The 27,282-nt window shown below is 48.5% G+C and overlaps 13 protein-coding genes across 13 annotated transcripts; 6 read left to right on the top strand and 7 right to left on the bottom strand.

The window, feature by feature from the left end:
- Positions 1-1,157: 1,157 nt before the first annotated feature.
- On the top strand, positions 1,158-2,603 carry FIESC28_01600 (uncharacterized protein; the record flags this gene model as incomplete). The annotated part of the gene is made up of 5 exons (XM_031155750.1): positions 1,158-1,346; positions 1,400-1,760; positions 1,813-1,930; positions 1,980-2,050; positions 2,101-2,603. The coding sequence occupies 5 exons, from the start codon at positions 1,158-1,160 to the stop codon at positions 2,601-2,603; spliced, it is 1,242 nt and encodes a 413-aa protein (XP_031020228.1).
- A 345-nt stretch (positions 2,604-2,948) lies between these two features.
- On the bottom strand, positions 2,949-3,773 carry FIESC28_01599 (uncharacterized protein; the record flags this gene model as incomplete). Its single annotated transcript, XM_031155749.1, has 1 exon — positions 2,949-3,773. The coding sequence occupies one exon, from the start codon at positions 3,771-3,773 to the stop codon at positions 2,949-2,951; it is 825 nt and encodes a 274-aa protein (XP_031020227.1).
- A 632-nt stretch (positions 3,774-4,405) lies between these two features.
- On the bottom strand, positions 4,406-6,319 carry FIESC28_01598 (uncharacterized protein; the record flags this gene model as incomplete). The annotated part of the gene is made up of 1 exon (XM_031155748.1): positions 4,406-6,319. The coding sequence occupies one exon, from the start codon at positions 6,317-6,319 to the stop codon at positions 4,406-4,408; it is 1,914 nt and encodes a 637-aa protein (XP_031020226.1).
- Positions 6,320-6,971: 652 nt separating this feature from the next.
- On the top strand, positions 6,972-8,135 carry FIESC28_01597 (uncharacterized protein; the record flags this gene model as incomplete). The annotated part of the gene is made up of 1 exon (XM_031155747.1): positions 6,972-8,135. One exon carries the CDS (start codon positions 6,972-6,974, stop codon positions 8,133-8,135), a length of 1,164 nt encoding a protein of 387 aa, XP_031020225.1.
- A 458-nt stretch (positions 8,136-8,593) lies between these two features.
- Positions 8,594-9,571, top strand: FIESC28_01596 (uncharacterized protein; the record flags this gene model as incomplete). Its single annotated transcript, XM_031155746.1, has 1 exon — positions 8,594-9,571. The coding sequence occupies one exon, from the start codon at positions 8,594-8,596 to the stop codon at positions 9,569-9,571; it is 978 nt and encodes a 325-aa protein (XP_031020224.1).
- A 36-nt stretch (positions 9,572-9,607) lies between these two features.
- On the bottom strand, positions 9,608-11,402 carry FIESC28_01595 (uncharacterized protein; the record flags this gene model as incomplete). Its single annotated transcript, XM_031155745.1, has 2 exons — positions 9,608-10,806; positions 10,856-11,402. 2 exons carry the CDS (start codon positions 11,400-11,402, stop codon positions 9,608-9,610), a joined length of 1,746 nt encoding a protein of 581 aa, XP_031020223.1.
- Positions 11,403-12,931: 1,529 nt separating this feature from the next.
- On the top strand, positions 12,932-14,101 carry FIESC28_01594 (uncharacterized protein; the record flags this gene model as incomplete). Its single annotated transcript, XM_031155744.1, has 3 exons — positions 12,932-13,174; positions 13,231-13,718; positions 13,768-14,101. 3 exons carry the CDS (start codon positions 12,932-12,934, stop codon positions 14,099-14,101), a joined length of 1,065 nt encoding a protein of 354 aa, XP_031020222.1.
- Positions 14,102-15,874: 1,773 nt separating this feature from the next.
- On the bottom strand, positions 15,875-16,650 carry FIESC28_01593 (uncharacterized protein; the record flags this gene model as incomplete). The annotated part of the gene is made up of 3 exons (XM_031155743.1): positions 15,875-15,997; positions 16,043-16,323; positions 16,371-16,650. 3 exons carry the CDS (start codon positions 16,648-16,650, stop codon positions 15,875-15,877), a joined length of 684 nt encoding a protein of 227 aa, XP_031020221.1.
- Positions 16,651-16,972: 322 nt separating this feature from the next.
- FIESC28_01592 (uncharacterized protein) lies at positions 16,973-18,442 on the bottom strand (the record flags this gene model as incomplete). The annotated part of the gene is made up of 1 exon (XM_031155742.1): positions 16,973-18,442. One exon carries the CDS (start codon positions 18,440-18,442, stop codon positions 16,973-16,975), a length of 1,470 nt encoding a protein of 489 aa, XP_031020220.1.
- A 594-nt stretch (positions 18,443-19,036) lies between these two features.
- On the bottom strand, positions 19,037-19,510 carry FIESC28_01591 (uncharacterized protein; the record flags this gene model as incomplete). Its single annotated transcript, XM_031155741.1, has 1 exon — positions 19,037-19,510. One exon carries the CDS (start codon positions 19,508-19,510, stop codon positions 19,037-19,039), a length of 474 nt encoding a protein of 157 aa, XP_031020219.1.
- A 562-nt stretch (positions 19,511-20,072) lies between these two features.
- On the bottom strand, positions 20,073-21,735 carry FIESC28_01590 (uncharacterized protein; the record flags this gene model as incomplete). Its single annotated transcript, XM_031155740.1, has 3 exons — positions 20,073-20,866; positions 20,914-21,488; positions 21,539-21,735. The coding sequence occupies 3 exons, from the start codon at positions 21,733-21,735 to the stop codon at positions 20,073-20,075; spliced, it is 1,566 nt and encodes a 521-aa protein (XP_031020218.1).
- A 1,242-nt stretch (positions 21,736-22,977) lies between these two features.
- On the top strand, positions 22,978-24,223 carry FIESC28_01589 (uncharacterized protein; the record flags this gene model as incomplete). The annotated part of the gene is made up of 2 exons (XM_031155739.1): positions 22,978-23,268; positions 23,321-24,223. The coding sequence occupies 2 exons, from the start codon at positions 22,978-22,980 to the stop codon at positions 24,221-24,223; spliced, it is 1,194 nt and encodes a 397-aa protein (XP_031020217.1).
- A 1,151-nt stretch (positions 24,224-25,374) lies between these two features.
- FIESC28_01588 (uncharacterized protein) lies at positions 25,375-26,796 on the top strand (the record flags this gene model as incomplete). Its single annotated transcript, XM_031155738.1, has 1 exon — positions 25,375-26,796. One exon carries the CDS (start codon positions 25,375-25,377, stop codon positions 26,794-26,796), a length of 1,422 nt encoding a protein of 473 aa, XP_031020216.1.
- Positions 26,797-27,282: the final 486 nt, after the last annotated feature.

Raw genomic sequence — 27,282 nt, 5'->3', positions numbered from 1 at the left:
TGTCTGTGTGTCACAGCTACCAACAGACCAACAGTCCAGTACATATATCTCAGCTTATAATGCTCCCTTAATCTTGCAAGCACAGCGTAATTTAGCTGAAGGGGGGCCCTCTAACCCCGGTGCCAAGGTAGAATCTGCCGATGGAACGTCCTTCTTTTTTCTTTTTCATTGCCCACATCGGGATGACACTTCAACGGTCACGGAGGCAACTAGAACCATTACCCAATCCAATTCTCCTCTAGACTAAGATAAAAAAAGTTCTCTCTCTGTTCGGCTACCACCCACATGGCAGAATCGTCCAAGCGTCCGCGTGCCAGATCCCCAAAGGGGGGGTTACGCTACAGGCACCTTAGCTTTGATACAGGGGTGTCTGACAGTTAAGCCACGAGTAGGAAGCGTCGATTCGTTCCCGCGACAAGGGTAGCAATCTGCAAAATCGTTTCACTTTTTCCAAGCCCATTTTGCTCGCCTCAATGACAGTTCTTCTAATTGGATGGACAAGACCGATTCCATCGGGTACCGACATTGGCGTTGAAACGGTGTTTTCGTGCAAATCGTGTCAGGTATACGGGAACTTTGCTTTTCAACCAAGCAATTATCTGTGCGTGATGCGTACAAAAACCTTCTTTTCTTTTCCCATGTTTTAAGTTATTCTAAGCCACTTTCTAGGGTGCAAGAAGATCGCGTCATGGCCAGTGGTTATAATACGAGGTCCATTTCCACGTCCAAGAACTACTCCGAGCGGGATGGGCAGTGGCAAGCTAGATTACTTTCTTAGTCTCATGCACGTTATCTTCCCTGGCACGTTGGATGCTCATTTTCGGTACCTGCTCCGAACGGCCCCAGTGTCCGATTAAGGTATACCCGTTTTGCAAGGGTATGGTGAGCACGACAGGCATTATCACAGGATCCAGGCTTGTTCTTCAATCTTCTCGACTGCCATCCATGTAACCTGCGGGGTCAGGGGTGATCTCAAAGTCCAAATCCTCTTTTTCTATTCACTTATCCCCCCCGTCCCCCTTCCCGTTTCTTGACTTGTTTGGTTGTTGGTTTTGGCTGTTGGTGTTTCTCTCATTTACCCTTTTTTCCACCTCTCTACCTAAAACGAAACACCGGTACCTTTCGTTTTAGTCAACCAACCATCAAAGAATGTGGCGATGAGGCTACAGCTTCGCGCCGACGAGGACGAGCCTGTCCACAAGTTCATCAATCCGTATACCGAGTTGAACATTGGGCTATGGTCGCTGTTTGCTGGAGCATCTATTTTTCTGTGGGCGAGGTTATGGGTTAAGATTACGAGGCGGCATGGAATGTGGTACGATGATTATATCCTCATCGTATCATGGGTGAGTAGTGGAAATGCCAACTGATGGAAGGTCTATACTGACGACACGACTAGATCATCCTTCTCGCAAACAACAGTCTTATCGTATACGAATTCGGCAACGGCTATGTCCTCGAGGACTCATCGAAATCATGGAGTGACTCAATGCACATAATGATTACTATTTCATCATGCGGGACATTGATCGGGCAGGCCTTGACGAAGACAGCGTTTGCAGTTACGCTATTACGAATGAGCAATCACTGGCAGAAATGGATACTTTGGTTCTGTATCATCACCATGAACGGTTACATGGTCGCCAAGGTCATATTGCAGTGGGCCAAGGTGTGCGGCAAGCCCACATACGACAACTGGTACAGACTGGACTTTTGCTTGGATAAGAAATTTAGGGACGATTTCAAGGAGGGAGGAAACAGTGAGTGTTTATGCATGGCTTCGAGGTTGGATTATGCTAACGAGGTGAACAGTCTACAATATCATCATGGACTTTGTCTTTGCCTGCTTCCCTTGGTTGATTGTTCGAGGACTGGAGATGAAGAGGGCTGAGAAGATTGGTCTCTGCTTCACAATGAGTCTTGGAATGATGTAAGTTGGACAATCTGATCTTGACAAGAAATGTCGTTAACAAACATAGTGTCGCTGTTGTCTCTGCGATCCGAGTTGGTTGGAAGGACCAAGGAAATGGCCGCGACGCCTACTACATCTGTACGTTACCTGTCTCACTCACAACCAGAAGTCAAACTAACAAGAATCAGGGCGCAACGGCATGTCACAAATTTGGTACTCATCAGAAGTTGCTGGAACAATCATGGTGCAATGCATCCCCATTCTCCGCCCCATCCTCCGAAACATCCACACATCCTTCACATCCCGCAAACTTGAATCATCCACCGGCGAAAGAAAAGGCTCCGGCTGGACCTGGACACGCAGCAGCAAGCACATCTCCACCGGACCTCTCCCCGTCGTCGCCAACAACAACCCAGACGGCATGGAGCTCCGCAACATCCCCGAGGAGAACGAACCTCAAGAATTCGACTTTTGGGACAAGAACCGTGTGCCTTCACCTGATATCGAAGAGGCCAGAGCGCCGGCGGATCACAAGTTTACGAGGGATGATAGTTGGCCGCTGGGACCGGCTAGTGAGTCGGGCAAGAGCACGAGGAGCTTTGATATGATGCATCCGGGCGTTGGACTTGCTGTTGAACAGGAGGGTTATGCACAACAGGGATTGTCACCACCACCGCCTCGAAGGAACTGAGGCTCATACTGCGTTTAATTTCATGTGTATAATAGGGATAAAAACAAAACAAACTTAGACACGACGTTACGTACATAGCAAATTTGGCGTCTTTTTCACTGAACATCTCTTTGAGTGATACTGCTGTATCTCGGTGCGGATCTATCTCTTACTCGTGAAAGATCTCCGATAATCAGAAACAGGGGAAGAAACATTCCCTATTGTGATACAAACTAAACATATCCCCACTTCGAGTATAACCTTGAGAGGTCTTGAGCTGAAACAACCTTTTCGTCGGAATTCTAAAATTTCCGATCTCCAATTACGATGTAATTCCAAACCATAAACTCCACAGTGTAACCCACCCTACAACCTGGCCTGATCTTCTTGTCTCGGGTGCACCGAAGCTGTGGCCAGGTATCTGATGTCCGGAAGGCCTTGCTCGACCCAGCCGATCATTGTCTGCTCATACAACTTCTGTTGCTCCTCTGCTGAAGGTGCAGGACCCGTTAGACCCCGGGCTTGTCGGCTTTCCGCGGTCTCCCTTACCCAAGCATCCTCGTCGGCGTCGTCGTTCTGGAAGACATAGCGTCTTGTTTCGCAGTTCTTCCAGCCCGTACCGCATCCTAGTGTGCTGCCCTCCCAGTCGTTGCTGAAATAGTGCAGAAAGCTTCCATGAGCGACCAGAGCGATGTGAACGTCCTCGTCGGTATTTCTGCTTAACTCGGCGCCCTTCTCTCTGAGAATCCTTCTCACTGTTCGAGCACGTGCTGCACAGGCACTTGTCACGGGACTGTTGGGACTATAGAGGTCCTTGTTGTTCCAACCGTCTGACACAAGACTCAAATCGACTGGCCAATTGTTCTGTGCGCACAGCTCAGCGAGAATGGGAGGATCGCTTCCTATATCGCAGTTGTGATCAGAAATCTCCTGGGCTTCGGGAATAGCAAAAATCTCCTGTGTCTGGAGGGCATCATTGAAGATTAGGTATGCGGTATGTATCGTTCTCGTCATGGGCGAAGAAGCGATGAGTCTGAACTTGGACTGGTCTTGAAACGAGGCGTTGCGACGTTCAATACATTGTTGTTGTCCGAAGGGTGTTAGCGCGGGATCTAGAAGGTTGAAGAACTCTTCTCCAAGGTTGTGAAAGCCTTGAGCATGGCGAACGCAATGAATAATGACACGGCCCATCTTGAAGCAGTATTCTTTGATGTTTTTGGTGATGTAATTTATGAGAGAATATTTGCCCCAGAATTTTTACAAGAACAGCTATTTTTATAATTACCAAGAAAAAAATTAAGTTAGTGAGCATTTGACGTCAACTCTTTGCCGCCGTTATCGCTGCTTGGTTGACTTGGATGGAGTCGTGGATCCATCAGACCCATTTAGCGCAGGAACTTGTTTGGCCCCATTTGGCAACTTACCACGACAGATTCCCCAACGTGGGAGATCTGCCGATCGTCACAGGCCGGAAACTTGGCTTTTGTGATTTTAAATGGCGTTTTCTTACAAATACGTGGCATTATCAATGGCGATTATGTGATTGAGTTGAGACGAGTGGCATACCAACTCGGTTCCCATTGTGCCGAGACTCTGTTGCTGTGAATGGGTTACTGGCTACCGACCGACTGAAGCTCTTAGTTCGTGTAGCCATGCAATAGAAGCTCGAAATGGTGTATTGAGTTTGGTGTCATGAGAGACTGGCGATCCATTATCTATTGTACGCGAGAGAAAAAAACTCTAAAACGTACGATCTGTCAATTCTTGTCATGATTTGACAGGAAATTCAGCCTGTGTAACAAACACTAATATTTTTGAGGCTCTCACAGCAACATGAAGCTATCACTCATTGATCCCAGCGCGGTATGATACCACTTAATATTACTCCCCTCCCTCCTCCTCAACGCCCAAAGCTCCTTAACAAGATGCATAATCTGCGTCCAAATCGCCAACTCAGACCTCTCTTCAAAATCCGCCAAACACTTCAACATACGCTGCTGCATCACCCCATCAGCAATCTCAAATGATATTATCGCTATGGGCCAAATCATTGGCGAAAAACGTTGAGCGGTACAGTTGGGCATAGCCTCGAGATGGGGAAGGGCTTTCTCAACAAGAGGCTGCACCTCCGCCAGTGGAACACCTTTTAGAGTGCGCTTCATGTGGATTAGGGCTGAGTAGTAGAAAGTACAGCCGTGGTGGTAGATTAGGTCGGCGGATTCTTTTGTGTCGGGTTTGTTGGGTACCGAGAGGTAGAGTTCGAGTTCGAGGCGGTCGAGCTCTTCGGGGGAGGGGTTGGTCTCGCTCGGCGATTTGCGGCGCCTTTCGAGAGTGTTCATTGCTCGTAAGCCATGGAATAGTGGCTGAGGGAGACCGAAGGCTGTGTATAGCGTATAAGGTTCCGGTTGTGGTCCGAGGTCCTTCGTAAACTCCCAGTAAGAAGTCTCATGGCCGTCAAATAACAATTGAGTCTGGACAACTGTAGCCATGCCCAGAAACATGTAGTATATGCTGGTGGCTGCTTCGTTTCGATGCCAGACTTGCGGATCGATATGATTCACCCAATCAACAGCACCGCGAAAGTGTAACCGCCAGAATGAAGTTGGTAGAGTGACTGCTTCATTCATGATGCAAATAATAATAGCTGCCAGCAACGCCACACAGTGAGCACCATCTTTGGAATGACGGATATTTTGCGCGAGATGAGTGATGCCAAGATTATGATGCTCAAGGGCTACATTCTCAAGCTCTCGTCTTGCCTTTTCTGTATCTCGTTTCTTTGAGAGGTGAAACGCTGCAGCTGAACATATAAAGTGGAAGAGACTCGTTGCACCCGTCGAAGTTTCTGAATCTGTACGGCTTCCTTCCAAGGCAATGGGCATCATTGCGGTTCTCATGGGGTTGTGTATACCAGGTACAGGATTCAGAGAGTCGCAGAGGTTGAGCGCCCAATGCTGGATCAGTTCGCAATGAAGACCTGGATTAGGAAGAATATCGATGTGACGTGTAATCTTTCGTGTTTGAGTCTGTGTATTGACTGGCGATGATGATGTGGGAGTCGCGGAATCTGGTACTTCGGGGAGGGATAATGAGCCACTGCTGAGCGCAGCTATGCTCACGGGCGTCGACGTGCCGATGTCATTCTGAGTGATGGGACTCTGGTGGAACGTTTGATCGAGTTGTAATAATGGGAGCTGCGGCTGTAGAGTAGGAAGTGTAGCATATGGAGGACCTGTCGTTAAGCCTTGACGTAAGAGTTCATAAGAGTTGAAGATTCGAGTATTCAAGTGGTCTGTCAAGAAATCCAAGTCAAAGCCTGATTGTTGACTATGATTCAAAGGCGTCGTGGTTGAGTGGCTTTCCGATGACAGATCTGCAGTCTCATCATGAGAAGGCCCTTCACCATAATCACCCTTAGCCGAACCATCCGCAGGCTCTTCAGAAGGTTCTTCACCAACAGCATCCAGGTTCCTCGACTGACGCAATCGCTCCGAGGTTCGACGCGATGACTTCCTTCTACTACCCCTCTTAAAAGTAGTCGGATTCCTCACCGAAGCCCACGAGATCCTAACTCCATATCCCTCACATTCAACACCGGCATTCTGGCAGCGATTACAAGCTGGTTTCGCTTCGTCACACTTGACGTGCTTGGCGCGACAGGTCCAACAGCCTGAGAAGCTCTTGTTTCGGGGCTTGCGTGGTTTGCCTGATGCGGTCCTGTCGGGTGAACCAGGCATCGCGTGCTGGGAAGAGAATGCATGTGATGGAAAGAAGGAGTTCTTGGTTTGGGGTTGAGCAAGCGAGGGTTGGGTGAGACCGCGATAGATAGCCTGATTGGGAAAGGCGTGACGTGATCTCGTCTACGCTAACCTGACTCCCTGGGGATATGCTCCAGGATAACGTTGTTCAATTGCTTGATAATCTTGCATATCATTACAGTTAGTGAGCATGACACGGAACGCGTGCCGGTGAAGATCTGAAATGTAATTTTGCTGAATGCTTGTTTTGACGACAAGATGCGCTCTTCCGTCTCAAGCAGCTGAATGTGGACACAAGCAAAGCATTCAACCAATGATGAACCCCAGTATGACTGGGCATGATACGACCGCTGTGAATTACCATAAACGGCTTAGGCTGACTTCAGCTTCGACTCAAAATCGGGAATAGCCATGTTCTTTTCTTGGCAATTCAAGCCGATCCTGAGACCGTCAATATGACCGAATTGATCTTTCATGTCGAGTCGTACGACTCAAGGGTGTAATGGAATTATAATAATTACTTCATTTCTTTCTCTTTCCGCTCGCTCTGTGTTTGACTGCTCATACCTTGACTGACGACTTGTCACATATACCCAAATAATACCGACAGCCAGAATTTGTATATCGCATCATGACTGGTCTGCTGCAGCTTATTAAACCGCAGAAGACATCTTCATTATTCACAAAGCGGTATACCAGCACACAGACGACGCCACCGGCCTCGCTAGACTGTCATATCGATATACTTCCTATTGTCATTCGACATGACAGCGATAATGGCGACTCTACCATCTCCGGATCCCTATTACTGGAAGTTACCGAGGACGGAATCGAGATACAGAGTTTAAACGCTGTGCTGGTAGTCCATGTAGCCTACAAGAAGCCCTTCAAGAAGGGCTGCAAGAACTGCAAACAACAGTTCACCGAGCTCAAGAGATGCGAACTCATCGAATCTACAGTGGAGCTGTCACAAGGGACTCATGCATACCCTCTTTCTTATCAGGTCCCCAGCTATGTGCCTCCTTCTATGGATACATCCTTGGTTTCTGTTACATATGAGTTCGAGGCCACAGCATCCGTACGACGAGCTGGACAACGATCTATCCCAGAGGCCATCAGTTTAAATCGAACCCTTCCCGTTACACGATCGATACCGATTCCGGATATACAGACATGTTCAAAGAGGATATACCAAGCAGCAGGCGTGGAGATCAACTGTACTTATGACACAGTCATGAAACCTACTACCAAGAACAAAGCGACGCTGACATTGACTGGTCTTCGAAGCAGTCCTGGTGATAGTGAAGAAGTTCATCTTTGGCGGGTGTGTAGCGGGACTTGGATTCTAGAAGAGATCGTCAAAGCATCAGCTCCAGCATGTCCTGCCCACTCCACTCAAGACAAGGGTGAAGGGAGTCGCGAGCTGAAGAAGAAGCTGATATTGGGAGACTCGACGTTGTTTAACGGGTGGACAACCGACGACGACGCGGGAACAATGAGCATGGACTTCTGGTTCTCCATTAGGAAGAGCTCGAACCATTATACGCAAGATACCGGGGACTTGTCTGATACATCAGTCTCTCACACACTGGTGCTGGAGTTACAAATGATGAAGGAGATTCACCCCATTGGAAGACCAGATTTGGCAACAAGACAAGGAGTTGGAAGGATACTTCGCTCTGAACATCGCGTGGTCTTGAGTGATCATGCAAGATTGTCGGACCAAATAGTGGAAGAACCTCTGCCATGTTATGATGGACTGCGCGGAGCTCCTCCAATATACGAGGAACAATAAGGTATTGGGCTTATGGTGTTTTGGTTGACTTTCTTCTGGGCTGGCGTCGACTGAATGTAATCGAAGGTCTGCGATAGGCACGCATAGCGATTAGTATGATACCAGTTGGAGTTGATAGAATCATCTTTCGAATTAATGATACGAGAGCCTGGCTGGCTTGTTAATCCACACCAGGAAAAGAGACGATTTCTTCTCAACAGAAGGACCCTTCCCCGTGGCGTTGCGCAAACTTGCCGATCTTACACTTTTAGAAATACAATACATCTCACTTGGAGGATGACCATGAAGCCACTCGGGGTTTTATCAATCATGCGAAGCCCGCGCGGTGTTTCTTATTAGGACAGCACATTTTATGACGATCACGTAAGCGGTGCTGACGGCTCTGGATAAATACATGTCATTATTACCCTGCTTACGACTCCCAACACCATCATCTCACTCCATTCAACGACTTCAAAATGGCCGAGCAAACTCTTCAGTATGAATTCATGCGCTTGGACACAAAGCCAAGCGCGCAGCTTAGTTACAGCTTCACGGCTTCTACCATTTCTGGGACCGCCAACCCGAGTCTCATTGTCTTCTTCAATGGCATGATTGCCCCGCAAACATCATGGGTCCCGACAATCACCAAACTCAAGGAGCTTTCCCCTCAAGGCCTTCCCGCTATCTTGACATTTGACCGCTTTGGACAGGGTCAGACTACTGATCGTGACCCTAACGATGAGGGTGCTACAGATCCGACGCACGCACATGACGCCATGGATGTTATTCACGATGCCCACCAGCTTGTCGTCCAAGTTCTGAAGCAGAAGATGGGTATTGACAACCCTGACACGGCTCGGCTCCTACTTATTGGCAACTCCATTGGATGCGCTTTCAGTCGTCTTTATGCTGCCGAATATCCGGGAACCGTGTCAGGTATCATGTTTCTTGACAGTGTCTTGACTGATACGGACTTTGTCTCTGTCTTCCCCGACCCCGACGCAGAAGGATTCAATGCAGATATCTTGCCACTAGGTGTCACGGCTGACCACCTCCGCACCGCTCGAGAAGAAACTAGAAAGCGATTTCATCCCAGCCTTGGATCCAAAGAAGGCCTGACCCGCAAGAACCTGACTCAACTTCTTCCCAAGGCAGACTTACCTGCTCTGCCCAAGGTGGACGGCAAAGACCCCTACGTTACTGTCTTGGGCCACGACTTTGAGTTCTTCGCGGAGAGAACAGGAACAGATTACAACACCCCACCTGAAGTCGTGAATGCTTACTTGAATCCATACTGGCATTATTACAACGAGGGATTGGCTCAGCTTACGATGGCGGAGAAGAGTGATGGACCTACTCAGGTTCCCGGCGCAGGTCATTTTATCCAAGTCAATAACCCTGATTTTGTGGCTAAGAAGGCACATGAGATGTTGCAAAAGATTGCAAAGGAGTAAGGGTGGGTATTCTGTTCTAGTCTATATAGTCTGTCTCTAATGTGTGAATGCGTATTTGCTCTTTGCCCGAATCTTATGTCCGTAAATGTAGAGTATATAAGGAATAGCTGCCAACAGAACCGCGAAGCATGCCATGATTGTAAGAGTATAGTGTGTTCCCATGTTTTCGTAGAACGGGATGCCAACTACAGTCATTCCTCCAGCGACAATGTATCGGGTCAGGGCAACAAAGGTGAGAGCCGAGGCCGAGTAAATCTCGTATGAGTCGATGATGTACATGTAGGTACAGATGAAGACGCCTGTAACACCGTAGCCAAAGAATACCACGGCGATAATGGCTGACCAGATACTGATATGCGAATAGTTGGTCCAGCCGAGCCAAAACAAGGAAATCGGAATAGCTACTGCAGCACCGAGCATGGCGTACCAGAGGCGGATTTCTGGCTTGAAGTGACTTCCTTCCCTCGAAGCCCGAACAGTCTTGCGGTACACAATGGGAACGAATAGGAAGTTGAGCTGAGTGCCGAGGAACATGGCGACGAAGATGATGTTGGAAAGGCCCTGACTGATGCCATAGGTCTTCTCAAAGATGTATGGCCAACCGACGAGGAACGTGAACAAGACGATGTACAAGACACTGAGGTACAGAGTCATGGCGATGATGATAGGCTCCGTCAACATGAGGAACGGTCTTGTCATACTAACTTTGAGACGACTGAACAAGCTAGCGCCCGCAATCTCATGCTCGCATCGGAACCGATCATCACCAGTAATTCGTCGATAATGCGCTGCTTTCCACTGAAGCAAAAGAGGTCCATACGTCTCAGGCATGAATAGAATGACCAAGACAAGAACGAGCCCAGAAGCGATGAGCATTATCCACTCAGCCCAGCGCCAACCTAGCACGTCTGAAGGGCCGATGTAAGCGCCCATTACAGCACCAAGCATCGGTCCACCAAAGCCAGCGACAGCGTAAAGAGGAAAACTCCATGTCTTTTCGAGACTGTTGTACATGTCTGCGATGGAACCTCCGGAGCATACTAGCGGCGTGGAAGCTGAGCACCCGGCAAGGAATCGGAAAACGATTTGAGCGCCAAAGTTAGGTGCAAGGGCAGATGCCATTATCCAAATGGCGAAAATTGCCATGGAGAAGGTGTACACTGCGTTTCTGCCGAAGGTTTCGGAGAAAGGTCCCGCTACCAGTGAACCGAGACCCATACCGACCAGATAGAGACCTGAGAATGTTAGCCAATGGCTTATCAATAGAGGAAATATTGAACGTACCTGTAGCTAGAGATTCGGCAACCTCGGAGACACCAAGTGATTTGGAAGCCTGAGGAAGGACTGTAGCATCGATTCCAGACGCTGCTCCGACGAAGAGAGCAATGATGGATATTTGTAGAGTGACTCCAATACGTCTTCCAACCGACCAATTGTGAGGATCCAATGGATCGTCAGGGCCTTCCCAGTTAACCACGAAAACCTTTCCCTCTTTTCCCTCAGCATTGTTGTGAGGTCGTACTTGGATACCTGTAAGAACCTGACCGAGGGCTGCACCTCCAGACATGTATTGTCGAATGGTTGCGGCTGTAACAGTTCGTTGCATCGCTTCTTCTTGAGCATCTTCTTCAACTGATTGTCCTTCACTGATGCGCGACAACAGACGTCTTAAATTCCGCTGCTCCTTCTCTTCCGAGGACGTGCGACCTCCTGCTTCGACATCGCGCTCGGGCGCAGTTGGTGCCATATGTTGTCGCGCCTTATCAACATCTCTATCAATCTGCGTTTGAGCCGCAGCCCCAGCGCGTCGATACTGCAACAGCGACTGCATTTTTCGCCTTTCCAACCAAAAATGATGAGAAAAACCAAGAAAGCAGTCTCTGAGATTATATCTCGGGGAATTAGGTACTCGTCATAGAGGCTTGTGGATCCCAACTGCCGCTTTAACGAAATTACTGCCCACAATTTCGCCGTGAAGCAAACATGTTTGCGTCATTGTTCACGAATGAGCGATTCGTGATAAGAGCAAGATGGAGTCTGAAAATTTGTGACTATCCGGGTGTAACGTGGAAATAGGAATGATCTGAGGGTGTCTCCATTTCTGGTTCGGCCCGGGAAGAAGACCGTAGCTCGGAAGCCGGAGGCCCTACTCCGGATCGCCTTCGCCTTTGGGTTATCGATAACCGAGGTTGATAAGAGATGCTTCATGTTTCGGCCTAGTAATCTCCGACGAGGGAGACCGGTCAGAGAGGGAAATCCTTTGTCTTGGCGGTTAAACTTTATTCGGTTCGTTTTTATTGTTGCAGAATTGACATGGATATCATCAATGCACAAAGGGTAACGGGCGGTAAAAACTTGGCTTTTCTCAGCTCCAGTTGAACGGTTGATGTATCAATATGACGAGTATCTGCTTGCTTTTTGATCTTCAGCGCAAACAGAAGATCTACGTCGTGGCTGAAAAGCCTCAACGGTGATTGTCATGAACTTTGTCAAGGCGTTAATTAAAAAGGCTGACGCCACATCCAACGGGGGTTTAATTTGGCATGCAAGGTTCGTCAAGCAACCAACAAACAAGTCTGTAAAGGCAGTCCGTTGGTAGCAAGGACTCGTCCTTAATTATTGCGCCCGCCACTCTTCAGCGGGTAGACAAACTAAGCCACCCGGTGTCAGGATCTTTTACGCATCGGAATCAAGCCGGGCTAAGCAAATGAAACAGACATAGAAGGATTTTTGAAGCTAGACAAGGGATGTCACATCCTGGGGGCACAGCCAACCAACCCAACACCACAGAGGTGGATAAAGGCTAATTATCATTCCTGTCACATTAACCAACAGTCGCTTTCTTTAGCAACTTCAGCGAAGCTAGCTGGAACAACGTGAATCCAACGGCCGAGTTACCGTTTCTGATGAACTGGTGTGCGTTCCCCGGTCCCTTTAGCGCTTGGATCCTTTACTTGGCAGGTGTCTCGTTCCCCGAAAATGCGTCCTTTCCCATGGGGTCATGCCGTTGCCACAGCTGAGCGGTTGGTGTGCAGCAGCACCCTTTAATAACCCCCCAGCATTGGACGACATGCATTCTCGACCATGTTCCACGTATCCTGTCACTTTACCCCCAAAGCAACCCCCCTTTTAGCTCGCTTATGGGGGATCAGTCCACTCTGGGGTATTCCCCCTCATTAACAATGATCACCAACACCCAGATCCCGTCTACCCCGGAAAAGTGTCTTCATGGGGTAAGCAGGCATGCACATGCGCACTCGTAATATTAAGCTTAGCCCCCCAAATTCGTCCTTTCTTTTTTGTTCTTTACTGCAAGGGTTTCCGCAATGTTTAGAGGGCCACGACGATCGCACTTTCAAAATGGCCGACGTTGTTTATTATGAGCTGAGCTGGTCGATCCTCAGCACCATCGGCATCGCTAATACCTTATTTGGTCTTATGGTCGCTGGCATCACCAGTTTTGGTCCTGTTTCTATTGTTCCTATTGTTACGAGTGTGGCTGGAGCGATAGCCAACGGGCTTTGCTATTATGCCTTCTACGATCCGACAAATGGACCCACCGCTCAGGCTGTGGCTTCAATATTCGCCGATATTCTTTGGCTGGTGAGTATGCTCAACGTCTGTCCACCTAATGATTTGCTGATGAGTGTTGGTGCTAGATACAAGAAGCCGGTTTGTCGTTTTACAGTTACATCATCCTTAGCCGAGTCCTACGCGGTCGACCATGGATAATATTTGCAACTTCATACTGGTCCATGATCGTCTCCGTCACAGCAATCAGAGTCGTCATCGCCATCATTCGAGCCCGTCGTATCCTTCAAGGTCTCAATGAAGATCAGTCGCTTATTAACCACCTTCACATGGGCTACTTTATCCTCATCGCCCTCCTGGAATGTCTCAGCTCATTCTTTCTCCTTCGAGTCTTTGGCTCAGCCAAGTCGACGTCTCTTAGTGCTGCCATCAAGGCTGGTCTCTTCCGATATCTTATGCGAAGCACCGAGGTCCGGCTTGCACTTCTTGCTGTGCTTGGTGTGATGCGAGCCATCACGTACTCCTTCCAAAATGACCAGCAGATGGCAACGAATCTTGCTTCGCAGATTGACCGGTTTGCGTATGCGATGGAATGCATGTTCCCTGTCATGATGATGTAAGTTGAGCCTCCAATCACTCTCTCCACTCATACTAATAGACCGCAGCATCGATATCCTTGCTTCCAAAGTAGTCTTCCACAATCAAGTCTACGGTTCATCCGGTCATAGCCGAAACCAACAACCTACTTATACCCGTCAACGTTTCGGCGGCACCGGTCGCGATATTGTCCTTACCACACAGCAAGGCGAGAACATTGTTGAAGTCCGAGGTGGCGAAGGAAGCGGTAATAGAACAAGCTCACAAGAACGTATCATCAGTCGGAGAGACCACAGGAACCCATCATCGGACATTAGCATGGATGAAATGGACTCCAAACAGATTGGGATCAGTAAAACCGTCGAGTTTGAGGTGCACACCTCCGATGAGGCCGTGCGATAAGCCATCCCTAGATGGGAATATGGTTGCGTATTGTATTTTGTATATACCCTTTGATAAAATAATTTTGTTCCAAACCTGCCTGTCTTACAACAGCAGAATGAATCGCCTTGTGACACCTCTCTTTTCAGGACGACCCTTCAATACGTTAGCCTCACGTCAATTCTCCAAATGTCGTCTCACCTTTTTGCCGTGCCTCTTCCTCAACAGCATCGTGCCAAAGTCTCACAATCCACAACGCCACTAATGCATCTTTGTTCTTTTGCAACATCGATGTTTCCAAATGCAACAAATATTCTTCTCCCTTCGAAGACTCATGTGCAACCCTTTGGCCGTCAGCGTCAACCCACTCATACTGACCGCCTTTCAGCATCGGCTTGATATCGAACAGCAGTTCTTGAGTATCACGATTAAACAACAGGGCATCCACCGCCGACTTGTCTCTGTTTAACATCGCTCTGAACTGGGTAGTTTGCGAGGCTGCTTTGATCGTGTCAAGCTGCATATTTCCCAACGTTCCTGGCGATGCTGCAGTAACATAGTATTCTGGTAGATTAAATTGACGGTCGGGGTTTAGTGGGTGGACTAGATAGTATAAATCCTCACTGATCCTTCGCTTTCGGGTTGTGTTATCGGTGTTTCTGACTTCCGTGAATTGAATACTTTCAAATATCATCGCCATGTTCCTTTGTCGTGCGCATGTGAGTTCTCTATTGAGTTGGTAGAGTGGCGTTAATGGCGCATTTTGTGATACGACAACCTGGCCTGAGAAGACGAAAGTATCGAACTGGCCTGTACTATCATCATTTGACAGGCTATTTGTCGTCGGGAATGTATCCATGATCAGGTCATGAGTGTTGAGATTTGGAGTTGATGATGGACAAAGTCAAAGTTGAAATAATAGCCCGATTGGCTCTGGCCGTCTTTGGAGGTGCCTCCACGTGATACTGACCACTAATCGTCGAGCTTTGCTTTCACTGCGGATCCTGCCCTCAGAGTTCAAGGTCTGGATTTGAAAGAAAAGAAGCAAAGGAAATTGCTTTTTGTAATCCTTTGATTTTTACTCTGCCGTTTGATCAAAAGTGTATCAATCTAGGACATAGCCAAACTCATGTTCCAACTAACTATCAAAGACTTCATGCCATATAGCCTGGAACTTTGTCATAAGCCGTGCATCAGGTGTAAAAGCCTGCGTGAGACACCACATCGTCACTTCCATAACCGTATCACTTCGTGAGGTCAATACCTCCCTCAGTCCTGCTATATACCAAGATCTCAACTCAGTTGACGGCCCTGCTGCAACAGCGCCGACAAATAACTGCCATATCAGCATCTTTGTCGAAGAACAGAGCCTCGGATGAGGATGGAGCAGAAGACTTTTCAGTTCTTCAGCTAGAGTGGTCAAGTACTCGGGCTCCTCAGTTGGCCAGAGAAGTAGAAGGTATAACTGGAGAGAATCGTGTAGTGAGCGTACGTAGGTCTCTTGGCTACCCAGAAATGTGTTTATCTCCACCTGGAGACGTTGTACCCCGAGCGTGATGGTCAGAGCAGTATCTGGATGTGGTGTCAATGAGTCGTGATAATTATCGATCATTAGGGAAAGGCTGTTTATTTCTTGGCGGATTTGTGCGATGTCCATTTGCTTCGGATTCTCTTCACTCAGTAAAGCTTCAATAAGTGGCTGGTGTGAATAGCCAGTCGTTAGCATGGCATTACTTAGCGAGTCACTATTCCAGCTGTCAGTATCTAGTTGTGTCGTTTTATAACTGGACCTTACTAAAGAAGGAAGTCACGGAACCACGAGGCTAAAGGTGCATTACGAGATGATTGTCTTAGGCGAATCATCTGAGCCAGTCCTCGCATATGGATACTCCTCGCCTCCATATCACTTTCACGTAGCTTGAACCGTCAGTGGTAGTATGTTGACATATCAGCCATACTGACCTCAGCATATGTAAGCGTGAAAACTGCACTTAGCAGACCGTCATCCAAACCACTCGGCGTGCCCAGCTTTCGATTTATCATCTGTATTGCACGACCCTTATGCAGGACTGCTCGTTGTAGGTTTTTGCTATTGGTGTCTCCGTGACAATGTTGGAGGGCAATTGAAACCGATGCTTCTACAAGTGCTGGCTCGGATCGGACCAGGTTGACCCATTCTGCTTCTCGGCTGGAGCCTCCTATATCATCTTCACCGAAGCTAAAAGCGCGGAACTTGGAGAGTACTTGAAACAATCAGCTGATTGTATATGACGTACGTCAACTCACTTACGAAAGCCGATTGAAGAAAATGTAGAATCCACTGTTAGGAGCTTGTCGCAGTTTGGGTCAAGAGTAGAGAAACATTCTTTTGAGTATGACACCATACGGCCTTCATGATTTGGGCAGACCGGATCCGTAGGAGTAACTGATTTATCTCTGAAAGCCTTAGCCAATCTCTGTCTACGTTTGGCAAAATTCGCTTTGGTGACATGGCCTCTCATTTGCTTGGCCTCTTGCGGACCTAGCCCAGGTGCATTGCTGACATTGACAAAAGTGAAAGATGACGGCATGATAAGCGCTTACTGATAGCATGGCAAAGAGGAGAATAAATGGAGGAAGATGAAAAAGGAAAATGAGATTGAAGGTGTCGTAAAATGTCTGTACCAAAGCGGGTGGAGATGATGAGACAGAAAGCCCCAATATTTACCTGAATAGGAAAATGAGAACGCTTGGCTTCCGTGCGGGAACAATCAACTAACCCTCAATGGGATAACGAGCATCAATCATCAAGGGACCAAGACGCATCAATTGTTGACCAAACTACATACAGAGATAAGGGTCGTAATTCCGCGAGATGTAACTGGCTGGTTCATTTCTGTTACATCAAAGTATCTACTTTTCTCCAATAACTGCCAAAGCAAAATGCTCAAAGTCACCACTCAACTCAGACTTGATTTGTCCCGACAACGTCGAACCTGTCACAGGCTTATAAGCCATCTTTGTCTGATGCAGACGTCCCTGATCCCAATAAAGACTAACAAGCCTATTGATGAATAGACGGTTCTTGCCAAAGCTCTTGTTCAAAGGCCTCTGTAATCTTCCGGCATCAGACCTCGCCCGGTCCAGAGCATTATACAGAATACGCAAGAGCGCATCTTCCATGTCGCCCCGGAACTCCTTCTCGATGACGCTTTCAAGACTGCGGTGATACTTGTACTGATACTGTTCGTTAATAGCACGTATCTGAGCATCATTGCTGCTGGTGAAGATTTGGGCGACCGCGACTGCGTTGGCACCGATTGTTCCTTCGGTAGCTCTTTGAAGCTCTATCACCTTCTGATCGATCTCTTGGGGGATCACCGGCGCGCTGTCTTCGGCACGGGTAGCCGATAGAACCATGCTATACAGTCTGTAAAGAGTGTCGTCCACATCGTCCTTTACATCGACATGGAGCTCCTTGCCTCGAAGACGCCTGTACTCGGTACAAATGGCACGAATATCCGCGTTTGAGCGACACAACAGGACATCGTTCAATGCATCCTCGTCTGTGCCGGCTCGGTTCAAAGCCTTTGATAGGTTGTAGGCATCGTTCTCAAGTGGCCCACGGATCAACGCCAAGAGACATGTCTCGAAGTCACCGCGAGTCTCGCTCTCAATGTCTTTGGCAAGGTCGCGCATGAAACGACTGTTGTAGTCACGAACAAGTTGAGCCATGGTCCACGGGTTGGAGTACTTGGGATTTACGAGGACACGAATGAGGGCCTTTTCGTCACAGCCCATACCCTTCATTGCTTTGCGAAGAGCCTCGACGTCAGCTGCTGTGTCTACCGGCTGGACCCAAGCCTTCTGAGCTGGATCATAGCCTGGAGAAGCTGGTGTTGGCGCGACCTGAAATTGCGGTGCTCCGTATTGCTGCTGGCCTGCTTGTTGATGCCATTGTTGATCTGGATGTGGTGGTTGGCCTTGCTGGGGACCGCCATACTGTTGAGGCGGGTAGTTGGACTGAGGAGGGTATTGTCCTTGGCCGTAAGGAGGTGGAGGCTGTTGCTGTCCATATGGTGCTTGTGGACCAGGGGGTTGTTGGCCGTAGGGTGGCTGTTGCGGGTAACCTTGAGGAGGTTGCTGGTATTGACCTTGCTGGCCCTGAGGAGGGTACTGCTGTTGGCCTGGAGGACCTTGGTATGGATACTGCTGGTTCTGCTGAGGTCCAGGCTGGCCTTGTTGGGGATAGCCGTAAGGTTGTTGTTGAGGTTGTCCAGGTGGAGGCTGGTAGTAACCCTGGCTAGGTTGCTGACCTGGATAGCTGTGCTGTGGAGGAGGCGCACCGCCTTGTTGCCAGTATGGAGGTTGTGGTGAGGTCATGGTGAGAAATTTTGTTAAGTAATAGTTGTATACGAGTACAGCGACAAGTAAATTGACTGTCGCAACCTGGTGGTATTAAACCAACGTTGTCCGGGGAGGCCTCTTTTTGGACCTGGCGCACAAGATGGTTGAATGCCTTGCCGCTAGCTGCGCCTCAGCGTAGTGGCGTGCTGGATTGGAGTACGAGCCGGAAATTACGCCATTTCTGTCAATCAATTCCATCTTCACTATCAACGCTGCGGGGTTAATTAAGATGGCGTGCAACAAGGTCTTTTGTTCATTGGTGGTGGTTAATCTGATTGTCACACGCGCCAATTGCAGTGAAGGAGTGTGGCATCAGCCTTACAGCACAGCCCCTGCGACAGGGGATCGAAGGATCAGGGTAGGTCGCTGAATTCTTGTTTTCGATTGACCTCTTTCACTCTCTGTCATCTAAGGTGACATGGCTCCAGGGAATAGTGGACGGGTCATTCAATTAATTAATGTTTTCCGAATAACAGTTAATACATGTCGATTCTCTCTTTCTTCGTTTAAATCATCAGACATGGTGAGCATCGTTTACCCAATCTGGGCTGAAAACCACAAAGCATATGGTCACTCTGACTTGCCAGCAGCTAACCCTTGAAGTGTTTGCATGTACTTCATACTCTCCGCAACATCTGTAAACTCAACAATCTTCTCAATCTTTTCACCCTCCTTTTCGAAATCAAGAAGAATCATATTCTCGATGAAGAACTCTTCCTCAACACCAACTGGCTTGATTCGATGGGTAAGATGAACCGTCGCCTTCATCTTTTGTTGGTCAAGTGCGATGTCATGTACATCGCATGAAGTCGACTCAACGAACGGAATTTGCATAGAGAAATGCTGTTCGTACATCTCGTTGGGAGAGCCCTGTTTGGCAACCTCGTCTGGGAGGCCCATGGATTTCATGAATGATGCGGGCGCGATGAAGCGACGGCAGTTGTCGGCCAAGGTAGCTGACACGAGCTTCGGGTCTTTGGCTTCGATACTTTTGGCTTGGCTATTGGCAAATTGTCGAACAATTTCTTCGTCGATCTGTGGCATTGCGAAAGCTGTGGGGATAGTAGATAATGCTTGGATTATTTGAAGGACTAACATAGATGGATGAGATTTGCTTCAGTGACAGGCTTTTTTTTTGGGTATAAGAAGACGGGATTGCAGGTGAGAGAATCATGGCACCTTTAAATAAATCATTGAATAGATAAGAGGATCGCTATATATCCGAAATAATCTGTAGGAGTTCAAAGGATTCACATCTCGAACGCTCCTTGGCTATGATCAACTCACAGTCAGCGCTAACCTCGTAGACTTTACTCATCTTGGTAGAAAGCTACCAGTAACTACGTCACGGACCTTAAAGATACCAAGTAAAAACTTTCCGACGACGAAGAAAGACCCCGATAGGCGCCGTGGCAAATTGGGTCGGTTAATTTGCCGACAAGAGTGACCTCGGCCTTTTGATTTCAATAGTAGCTTGCTCTGCGGTCCTAGAAACAAACCATCGTTTTACAATGAATAAGAGATTAAGTGAGAAAGTATGTATAGCTATTTGTTGCATATTGTATGAAGATTAAATATTTTACTTATTTTGACGTTTCATCCTTTACTAATTTGCGTTCGCAACAACAAACTCAAGGATACTCAGATTAGGTCCTGTCCAGTTCTTCCTGGCACCGGTGAACCAAAGTCCGACCGCGATAGCCAGGACCGCAACCATAACGGGTCCACAGTAATTCATGTTCTCACCCGTGACGGGAAGTGTTGACGGGAATGGAAGGAAGATGATGATATACAGGGTATACACCAGCGCAAAGACGTTGATGGCGAAGCCGAACCGACCCAGGTTCCACTCTCCAAGCTTGAAAGTTGAGCCGGACATACGAACATAGATGATGCTTGCAATGGCAATGGCATAGCTGATGTACAGGGCCAAGGATGACAGGGAAGTAATGGCACCGAAAGCAACATATGAAGTGTTACCGATATTGAGGAGGTTCAGAGCGCAGACGAGAAAGACTGTGAAGATAACGGATCGGATAGGGACGCGATGCTTGGGACTGACATAGGCAAAGTATGCTGGCATGCCGCCATCTCGGGACCAAGCCCATGTCAGACGAGACACTGAGGCGATGTTGGCCAGGTTGCTACTGAATGAGATGATAAAAATGCCAGCAATCATAGCAGTGGTGGCCTTGGTGGAACCAGTGACGTTGAGGAGGATGGCTTGGATTTGACTGGTCTGGTTGAGCATATCCTCAACGGAACCCATAGCGGAGATGAGGACGTTGACCATGATGAAACCGAGCACTCCGTTCATGAAGATACTCCAGAACATGGCTCGGGGGACAGCGCTCTTGGCCTTGCGGGTCTCCTCAGACATGTGGAGAGCACTGTCGAAGCCTAAAGTCGGTTAGCCAGTGCAGAAAGACTGGGTACAGATATCTTACCAGTGAAACTCCAGACACAGGTCAGCATGCCCAAGTTCCAAGAAACATACTCGTTCTTCTCCCATCCAGAAGAGATGTTGCGCTCCAGCCAGAATGAAGAAGGGTTGCGAGGCCCCATGACAACAAGAACAACGACGAATATGACGAAGAGGCATATGTGCAGAACACCAGCAACCATCTCAACCCAAGGAATAAGCTTGAAAGCATAGATGTTCATAAGCCCGTGGACAAGACACATAGCGATGACAAGCACTGAAGTGTGCCATCCTCCAGCAACATAGTCAGGATGGTTGATGCTGATCATTGATTCGAGAAGGATGATGGTTACGTTGGCAATGGCTGCCAGGAGAGATACGTAGCCGAACCATGTTGCCCATCCTTGGATCCAAGTAGCAAATCGCTTCACTGAGGCGGGAGCCATGTAATATGTCCAGTGATATTGGGCACCAGCCACGGGCTGGATGGAAGCCATTTCTCCCAGAGAAGCGGCCTGGCAGATGGCACCGCAGAAGACGATCATGAAGCTGAAGAGGAAAGTTTGGGGTCCGCCATTGAAGAGAGCAAAGTACATGTTTCTGAAAGCATTAGTATGCGATGTTGGTCTTTGGATGCAGTGTAGACTTACGTGCACATACCCTCCCACAATGCCATATACGTCAACGAGAAGGCAAACAATTGGGAGCCCGAGAATACCTTTCGTGTTCTGGTCACACTGTAGATACCGCTCTCTTCCGCTGGTCTGGCTGATGCATCGACGCTGACTGGAACAGCATGATGCTTGCCCGAAGGCTGCAGCTCAATGCTAGTACTGTCGTGGGACATATTGGATCAGGACAAAAAAAAAGAAATAAAGAAGCAAGAATGTAACAGATTATGCGAGCAATACCAACATGCAGCAACGCAAACAGTCAATTGGTATCAGGACTGGGGCTTGGGGTATCTGTATAGGAAGGGGAAGAACGCAAAGAGCAGATCCTCAGGCTTAAAAACGTGCCAGAGCCCTGTGGGCCAAGGAAACATCGGGGAATTCAACCACCCACATTGAATGCGACGTCTAGAACAAGGGTCTTTCTTACGAGTTACAAGGCAAAAAGTGAGAGACATTGTAACATCAAGCGGATTAGGCGAGACAACAAAGAGGGGGAGAAAAGGGAATAGAGAGATTACCGCACGATGCAAGATGGAACGGTCCGAAAAGTCTGTGAGCGAAAAGAGGAATCTCTTGGGAACCGAATCCTTGGTCGCAGTGGGTTCGCTGATCATTTTCCATTTATGATATGATGTCTGTTCGCTGAGGCTGTCTGCAGCAAAGTGGGAAGACAGGGACCAGCTTTGTTGTACCAACAGATAATTCAATCATTTTTTCTCTCTCTTCACAATGAGAAAACAAGCCACAAACTGTCTAGACTGCTTAATTGCCAAAAACCTGTGTAACGTGCAGAACGTGGCAATCGATCTGTCATGTTCTCTCCGAGTAAGCGATAGCGGTAAAACGGCCTATCATACAGGGATTGTTAATTGCAATCACCAACGCTGCATTGTAGATCCCTCGCCTCCACCTTGACAGTTGGTGAAGGAGCTTGAAACATGGGTTAGAGAGCTGTTGGTAACAGGTAGAGTATCAAATCCATGCTCTCTTTAACATGAAAGGACAATTGTCAAGCCACTTCCTCGGTGGAATAGGTCGTATATTCTCTTCAGCTGAGAAAACATGCGACAAGTCTAGATCCTATCGCATGTATGTCTCAAATTTGACAATTAATTACACGACTTCATGCTGTGGCTTGTACCCGAGTCCAGAGTACCATTGATGTAACTGCGGTGTCGCCTTTGTTTGATTGACATATCCCGCTTTGTGTTCCGAATGTGACATTTGTTGCCCCGTCTGCTTGGTCCGCCCTGGTTAGTCTCTGGCCGTTTAAAGACCAACGTGTCGGTCCCTTTCATGCGATATTTAGATTGAAAGATCCGTCGTCGGTGATTATTTGAAACGTGGGAGAGAATTAATACGAATACTACTCAGACGACGAGCCTTTGCCTCTTGTGGCCTTCCCTCTTCTTACAATGGACACCGTCTCTGAGGCGGCTCCGCCGTTTTATCCTCTGACTGAGACTAACCATGCCGCGCTTGTGGTGGTTGCATCGATCGTTTTCTACATCTATGCCCTACTCGGCATTATTGGTAAGATGATCATCCGGCTCAATATCACCTCAATGAGAGACTTCGACTTCGCCCTACTGGTCTCTGCTGTCATATACTTCATCCAAACAGCCTGTGTCATTGCTGCATGCAGTGAAGGCTTGGGATCGCACCGCGATGCACTTTCTGATGATGAGTTCGCTCGGTTCAGCAAGGTAAGCAATTTTGTTGGTCCGTCGAGGAGAAACCCTGCTAATGCATTGATAGTTGATGTACGCATCACGAATTTTCGGAATACTCATTCATGCTACGACGAAAATAGCGCTCGGTCTACTTATTCGACAGATCGATAGACAAGGCGGACTCAATGTTGCGAATATTATACTTGGTGGAGTGGTTATCGTCTGGGCTGTCTCCGGGGTTTTGACGACGGCCTTTGCCTGCCCCATGCCCGAGCCATGGTCTTTCGAAAACAGCGTCCAATGTCCTGCCCACGGCCCGATCTATGTCTACAACAGCATCATGATCATTGTAACAGACATTGCATTATGCGTTCTGCCCGTCGCGATGATGTGGGAGGTTCAAACATCCATTCGGAGGAAGCTGATCGTGGTGGGCTTGTTCTGCACCAGGTTGATTGTGCCGATCATCACGATACCCGAAGTCACGCACGCGAGTTACATGTTCGGGGGCTCGGATGACGTGACCTGGCGAGCTGTATCGACCATGATATGGGGACAGATCTCGCTGGGTCTTGCAGTTCTTACTGTCTGCATTCCCAGTTTGAAGGGAGTCATTGACTCTTTGATGGGCTCAACAGCCGTCGCGGCACTCAACACACCCTACGAGCTCAAAGACAGCGGCAATGGAACAGGTCTGGAGATGACAGCTATCTCAGACTCACGCAACCGACAAAGCACAAAGCAAGGCAGCGGGATGGGCAGCGGATTGCGAAAGAGTTCCAAGGTGCGACAGAGCCAACAACACATGTGGCGACACGACATGACGACGGAAGTACGAACAGAGATTGCAAGTGGAAGCGAAAGTGTACGCAATTTGACAGAGGGTGTCATGGTGAATACGGATTTTGAAGTTTGTTACGATGAGCGACATGCTTCACGAGCTGATTCCATGGGTTCGACTGAAGCGGCATATCGTATGCAGAGTTGATTCCTTTCTTAGCGATAGTTAATTTTACGTATATGATATGATGTGCTCTACGGGGTTCAGCCTCAGATGTCAAACGTGCCAAGATCGTGCCGTGTTTAGCTTCTGCTCAGCTGAGGAAGTGCTGTTGGCCGGTGGCCCTGTTGGTATCAGCCGTACCAAGGCAATGGTCGTGGCCTCGAACTCTGTGGCACAGCCGATCGCGACCACCTTTGGAGGATCTCGGCTGGACCAGACGCAAAAGAAACGATCCCAGCATAAAGGAAGAAATTGTCGCTCGGTAAACCCCCACACTGGATGTCTCTCCCAGGGGGTTGTCAATGCCATGTTCCATGTCCGGCTTCTAAGTCGTCGAGAGATTATTTCCGCTCCACCCGTTACAAGCCACTCGGGCCGGGTCCCTAGTTCCGCTCCTCTCGGGGCATTTTCAGTTCTACGCGCCCGCTGAAGAATGAATTGGCAGACGGTGTGGCTTGCTTCAACTAATGCGGCTCGTCCTGAAGGAAATGATATGGCATTTGGGATAAATGATAGACATGTTTTCCCTTGTGATGAGAGAAAATTGTTTGTTTCATGTTACATCGTCACAGCGGATAGAGTTTGATTGGGGTTTGACTGCCGAGCGCTATTTTTTTCGTTCTCGTATCAATTGGATTGGTTCCTCTTTATCTGGGACTTTGTTTCCGGGCGCAAGGGAGGTGGATCAGTGACAGACAATTCTCGAGCCTTCAGAAGATGTTCTGCGCCATTTCTTAATTGGTACGTCGATCAGAAATGACCCGGAAGCCGACTCCACTGTCTCCTCATTCTTCAGACAGCCACAGCAAGACTCGGCTGCTGAAAGATTGTTGAAGGGAGACTTGTTCCGTGTTGTTGGTCTGTCACTTCTCATCAAGGAAATAGATGCGAAAGAAAATAAAAATGGCATGACTTCTAGAAACTGTCACTTTTCCAGCGGGTCTATTGCTGGGGGCAAACTTTCGTTCTGGCAAACTTTGTTGCAACCCCAGCCACTGTCTCCGCTCACTCTACCTGTCCTCTCTCCGCACAAGGGGTGATTCAGTGAGTGCATGATACTCACCATTTCGCGACCGTCAATCTCCCGCTGTTTCGCATTTCCTTACCTTCGTCAATCATTTTTATTAAGCTTCGCCATGAGCGACATCATTGAACCCGATCGCAATGAAGCTCAACCACTGCTGTCCGACCGAGATACCGCAGAATGGCCCGCGAATGACTGGTGCACTGAGCTGGGGCTCATTGCGCGTTACACTATCCCTCTAGTGGCGACCTACCTACTGCAGTACTCCTTCAGTGTTATCTCGACTACAGTAGCCGGTCATTTGAGCCCCGATGATCTCGCCGCTGCTGCAATTGCTGTCACGACGCAGAGTATCTGTGGTCTTGCTCTCTATGAGGGAATGGCTACCGCTCTCGACACTCTTTGCGCCCAGGCCTACGGATCCGGGAATAAAACTGGTGTTGGTTTGCACGTCCAGCGCATGCTGTATCTCATGGCAATTGTTACCATCCCTGTCGCCGCCATCTGGTTATCGTCGCCTGCCTTCTTGAGTCTCATTCTACGACAAGATGACCTCGCAGTCAAGGCTGGTTCATTTCTACGGGTCAGTATCCTCGGTATTCCCGGCTATGCTTCCTTCGAAGCTTTGAAGCGGTTCTTGCAAGCACAAGGTGACTTCAACACCGGTATGGCTGTCTTATTGGTTTGTGCTCCCATCAATGCCCTCCTCAGCTGGCTTTTCGCCTTCCCTCTCAATATGGGCCTTGGGGGTGCAGCTCTTGGTGCTGCTGTCGCAAACACCCTTCGACCTACCCTCCTTCTTGTGTGTATCTTCTTCAAGAAGTCCACTCATGAGTGCTGGCCTGGTTTCACCCGTCGCGCTCTGCAAGGTTGGGGTCCGATGGTAAGACTATCCGTCGCTGGTTCTGCTGTAACCCTGGCGGAATGGGCAGCTTTCGAGATCATTACTGTTAGCACATCGTATATCAGCACGATACATCTTGCTGCCCAGACGGTCTTGACTACGACTTCGATCGTTATGTGGCACATCCCTTTCTCACTTGGTGTTGCAGTCAGTACAAGGATCGGACATCTAATCGGCGGTGGACATGTGGCAGCAGCTCGTCGTATCACCATCCTCTACGGTATCCTGTTCGTCGCACTTGGTGTCTTCAATGGTACAGTCTTGCTATCACTCAGAAACTACATCGGTCCCTTCTACACCAACGACGACGCTGTTCGTCGCATTGTAGCGAACACCATGTTTGTCGTCGCCGCCTTCCAAATAGTCGACTCTATCATTTGCGGATGCAATGGTGTTCTCAGAGGGTTAGCAAAGCAAGGTGTTGCCGCTTGGGTTGTCTTGATTGTTAACTACCTCGCCGCTGTCCCTATTGCGGTCTGGTTGGAACTCGGACCACTACAATTGGGGTTGAACGGCGTATGGTCTGGGCTCATAGGAGGGTCTGCTGTCATAGCTGCTATTGAGATCGCCTACATGGTTAGGGTAGACTGGAGAGGATCGGTTGAGGTAGTAAAGTCTAGAGAAGACTAGAAAGCTCGCAAGGTAAGCTATCGTGCCTTTTTGTCAATAGAAGCCTTTCTTCCACTTGGTTGGTCTCTGCCTGATGACAAGGTTTCCATCATGGATCACACTTTTCAGACACCATGACTCCAATGCTTAGACGAGTCCCGTTTGGTCTCTGCAACTCTGTGTACTCTCCTTTCGTTGCCTTCCTCATCCTGCAACATATGTTCGTGTCATGATTATGCGGTGATCTCGAGTTGCATAACCATCTTGCCATCAAGGTAGCTCCACAGTGCCGGATTCCGAGCTGTCGGTCCGCCATGTACAACCGATTTGACATGTGCGACAGAAGCTAGCTTAGCTGCGGCGGATAGGCCATGATATCTCGTATGCCCCATGACTTCCTCAGTATGTGTTGGGTTTCATTGACGAGGTCCTACTCAACACGTGGGTCAACGATTCGGTAGCTGAACTTCCTGGCTTTGACCTCTTCCATATGTTGAATTGGACTGG

This window comes from Fusarium coffeatum (assembly GCF_003316985.1).
Source record: "Fusarium coffeatum strain FIESC_28 chromosome Unknown BRIP53273_contig_39, whole genome shotgun sequence".
Classification (NCBI taxonomy): domain Eukaryota; kingdom Fungi; phylum Ascomycota; class Sordariomycetes; order Hypocreales; family Nectriaceae; genus Fusarium; species Fusarium coffeatum.
This window is presented reverse-complemented; position numbering and strand designations above follow the sequence as displayed.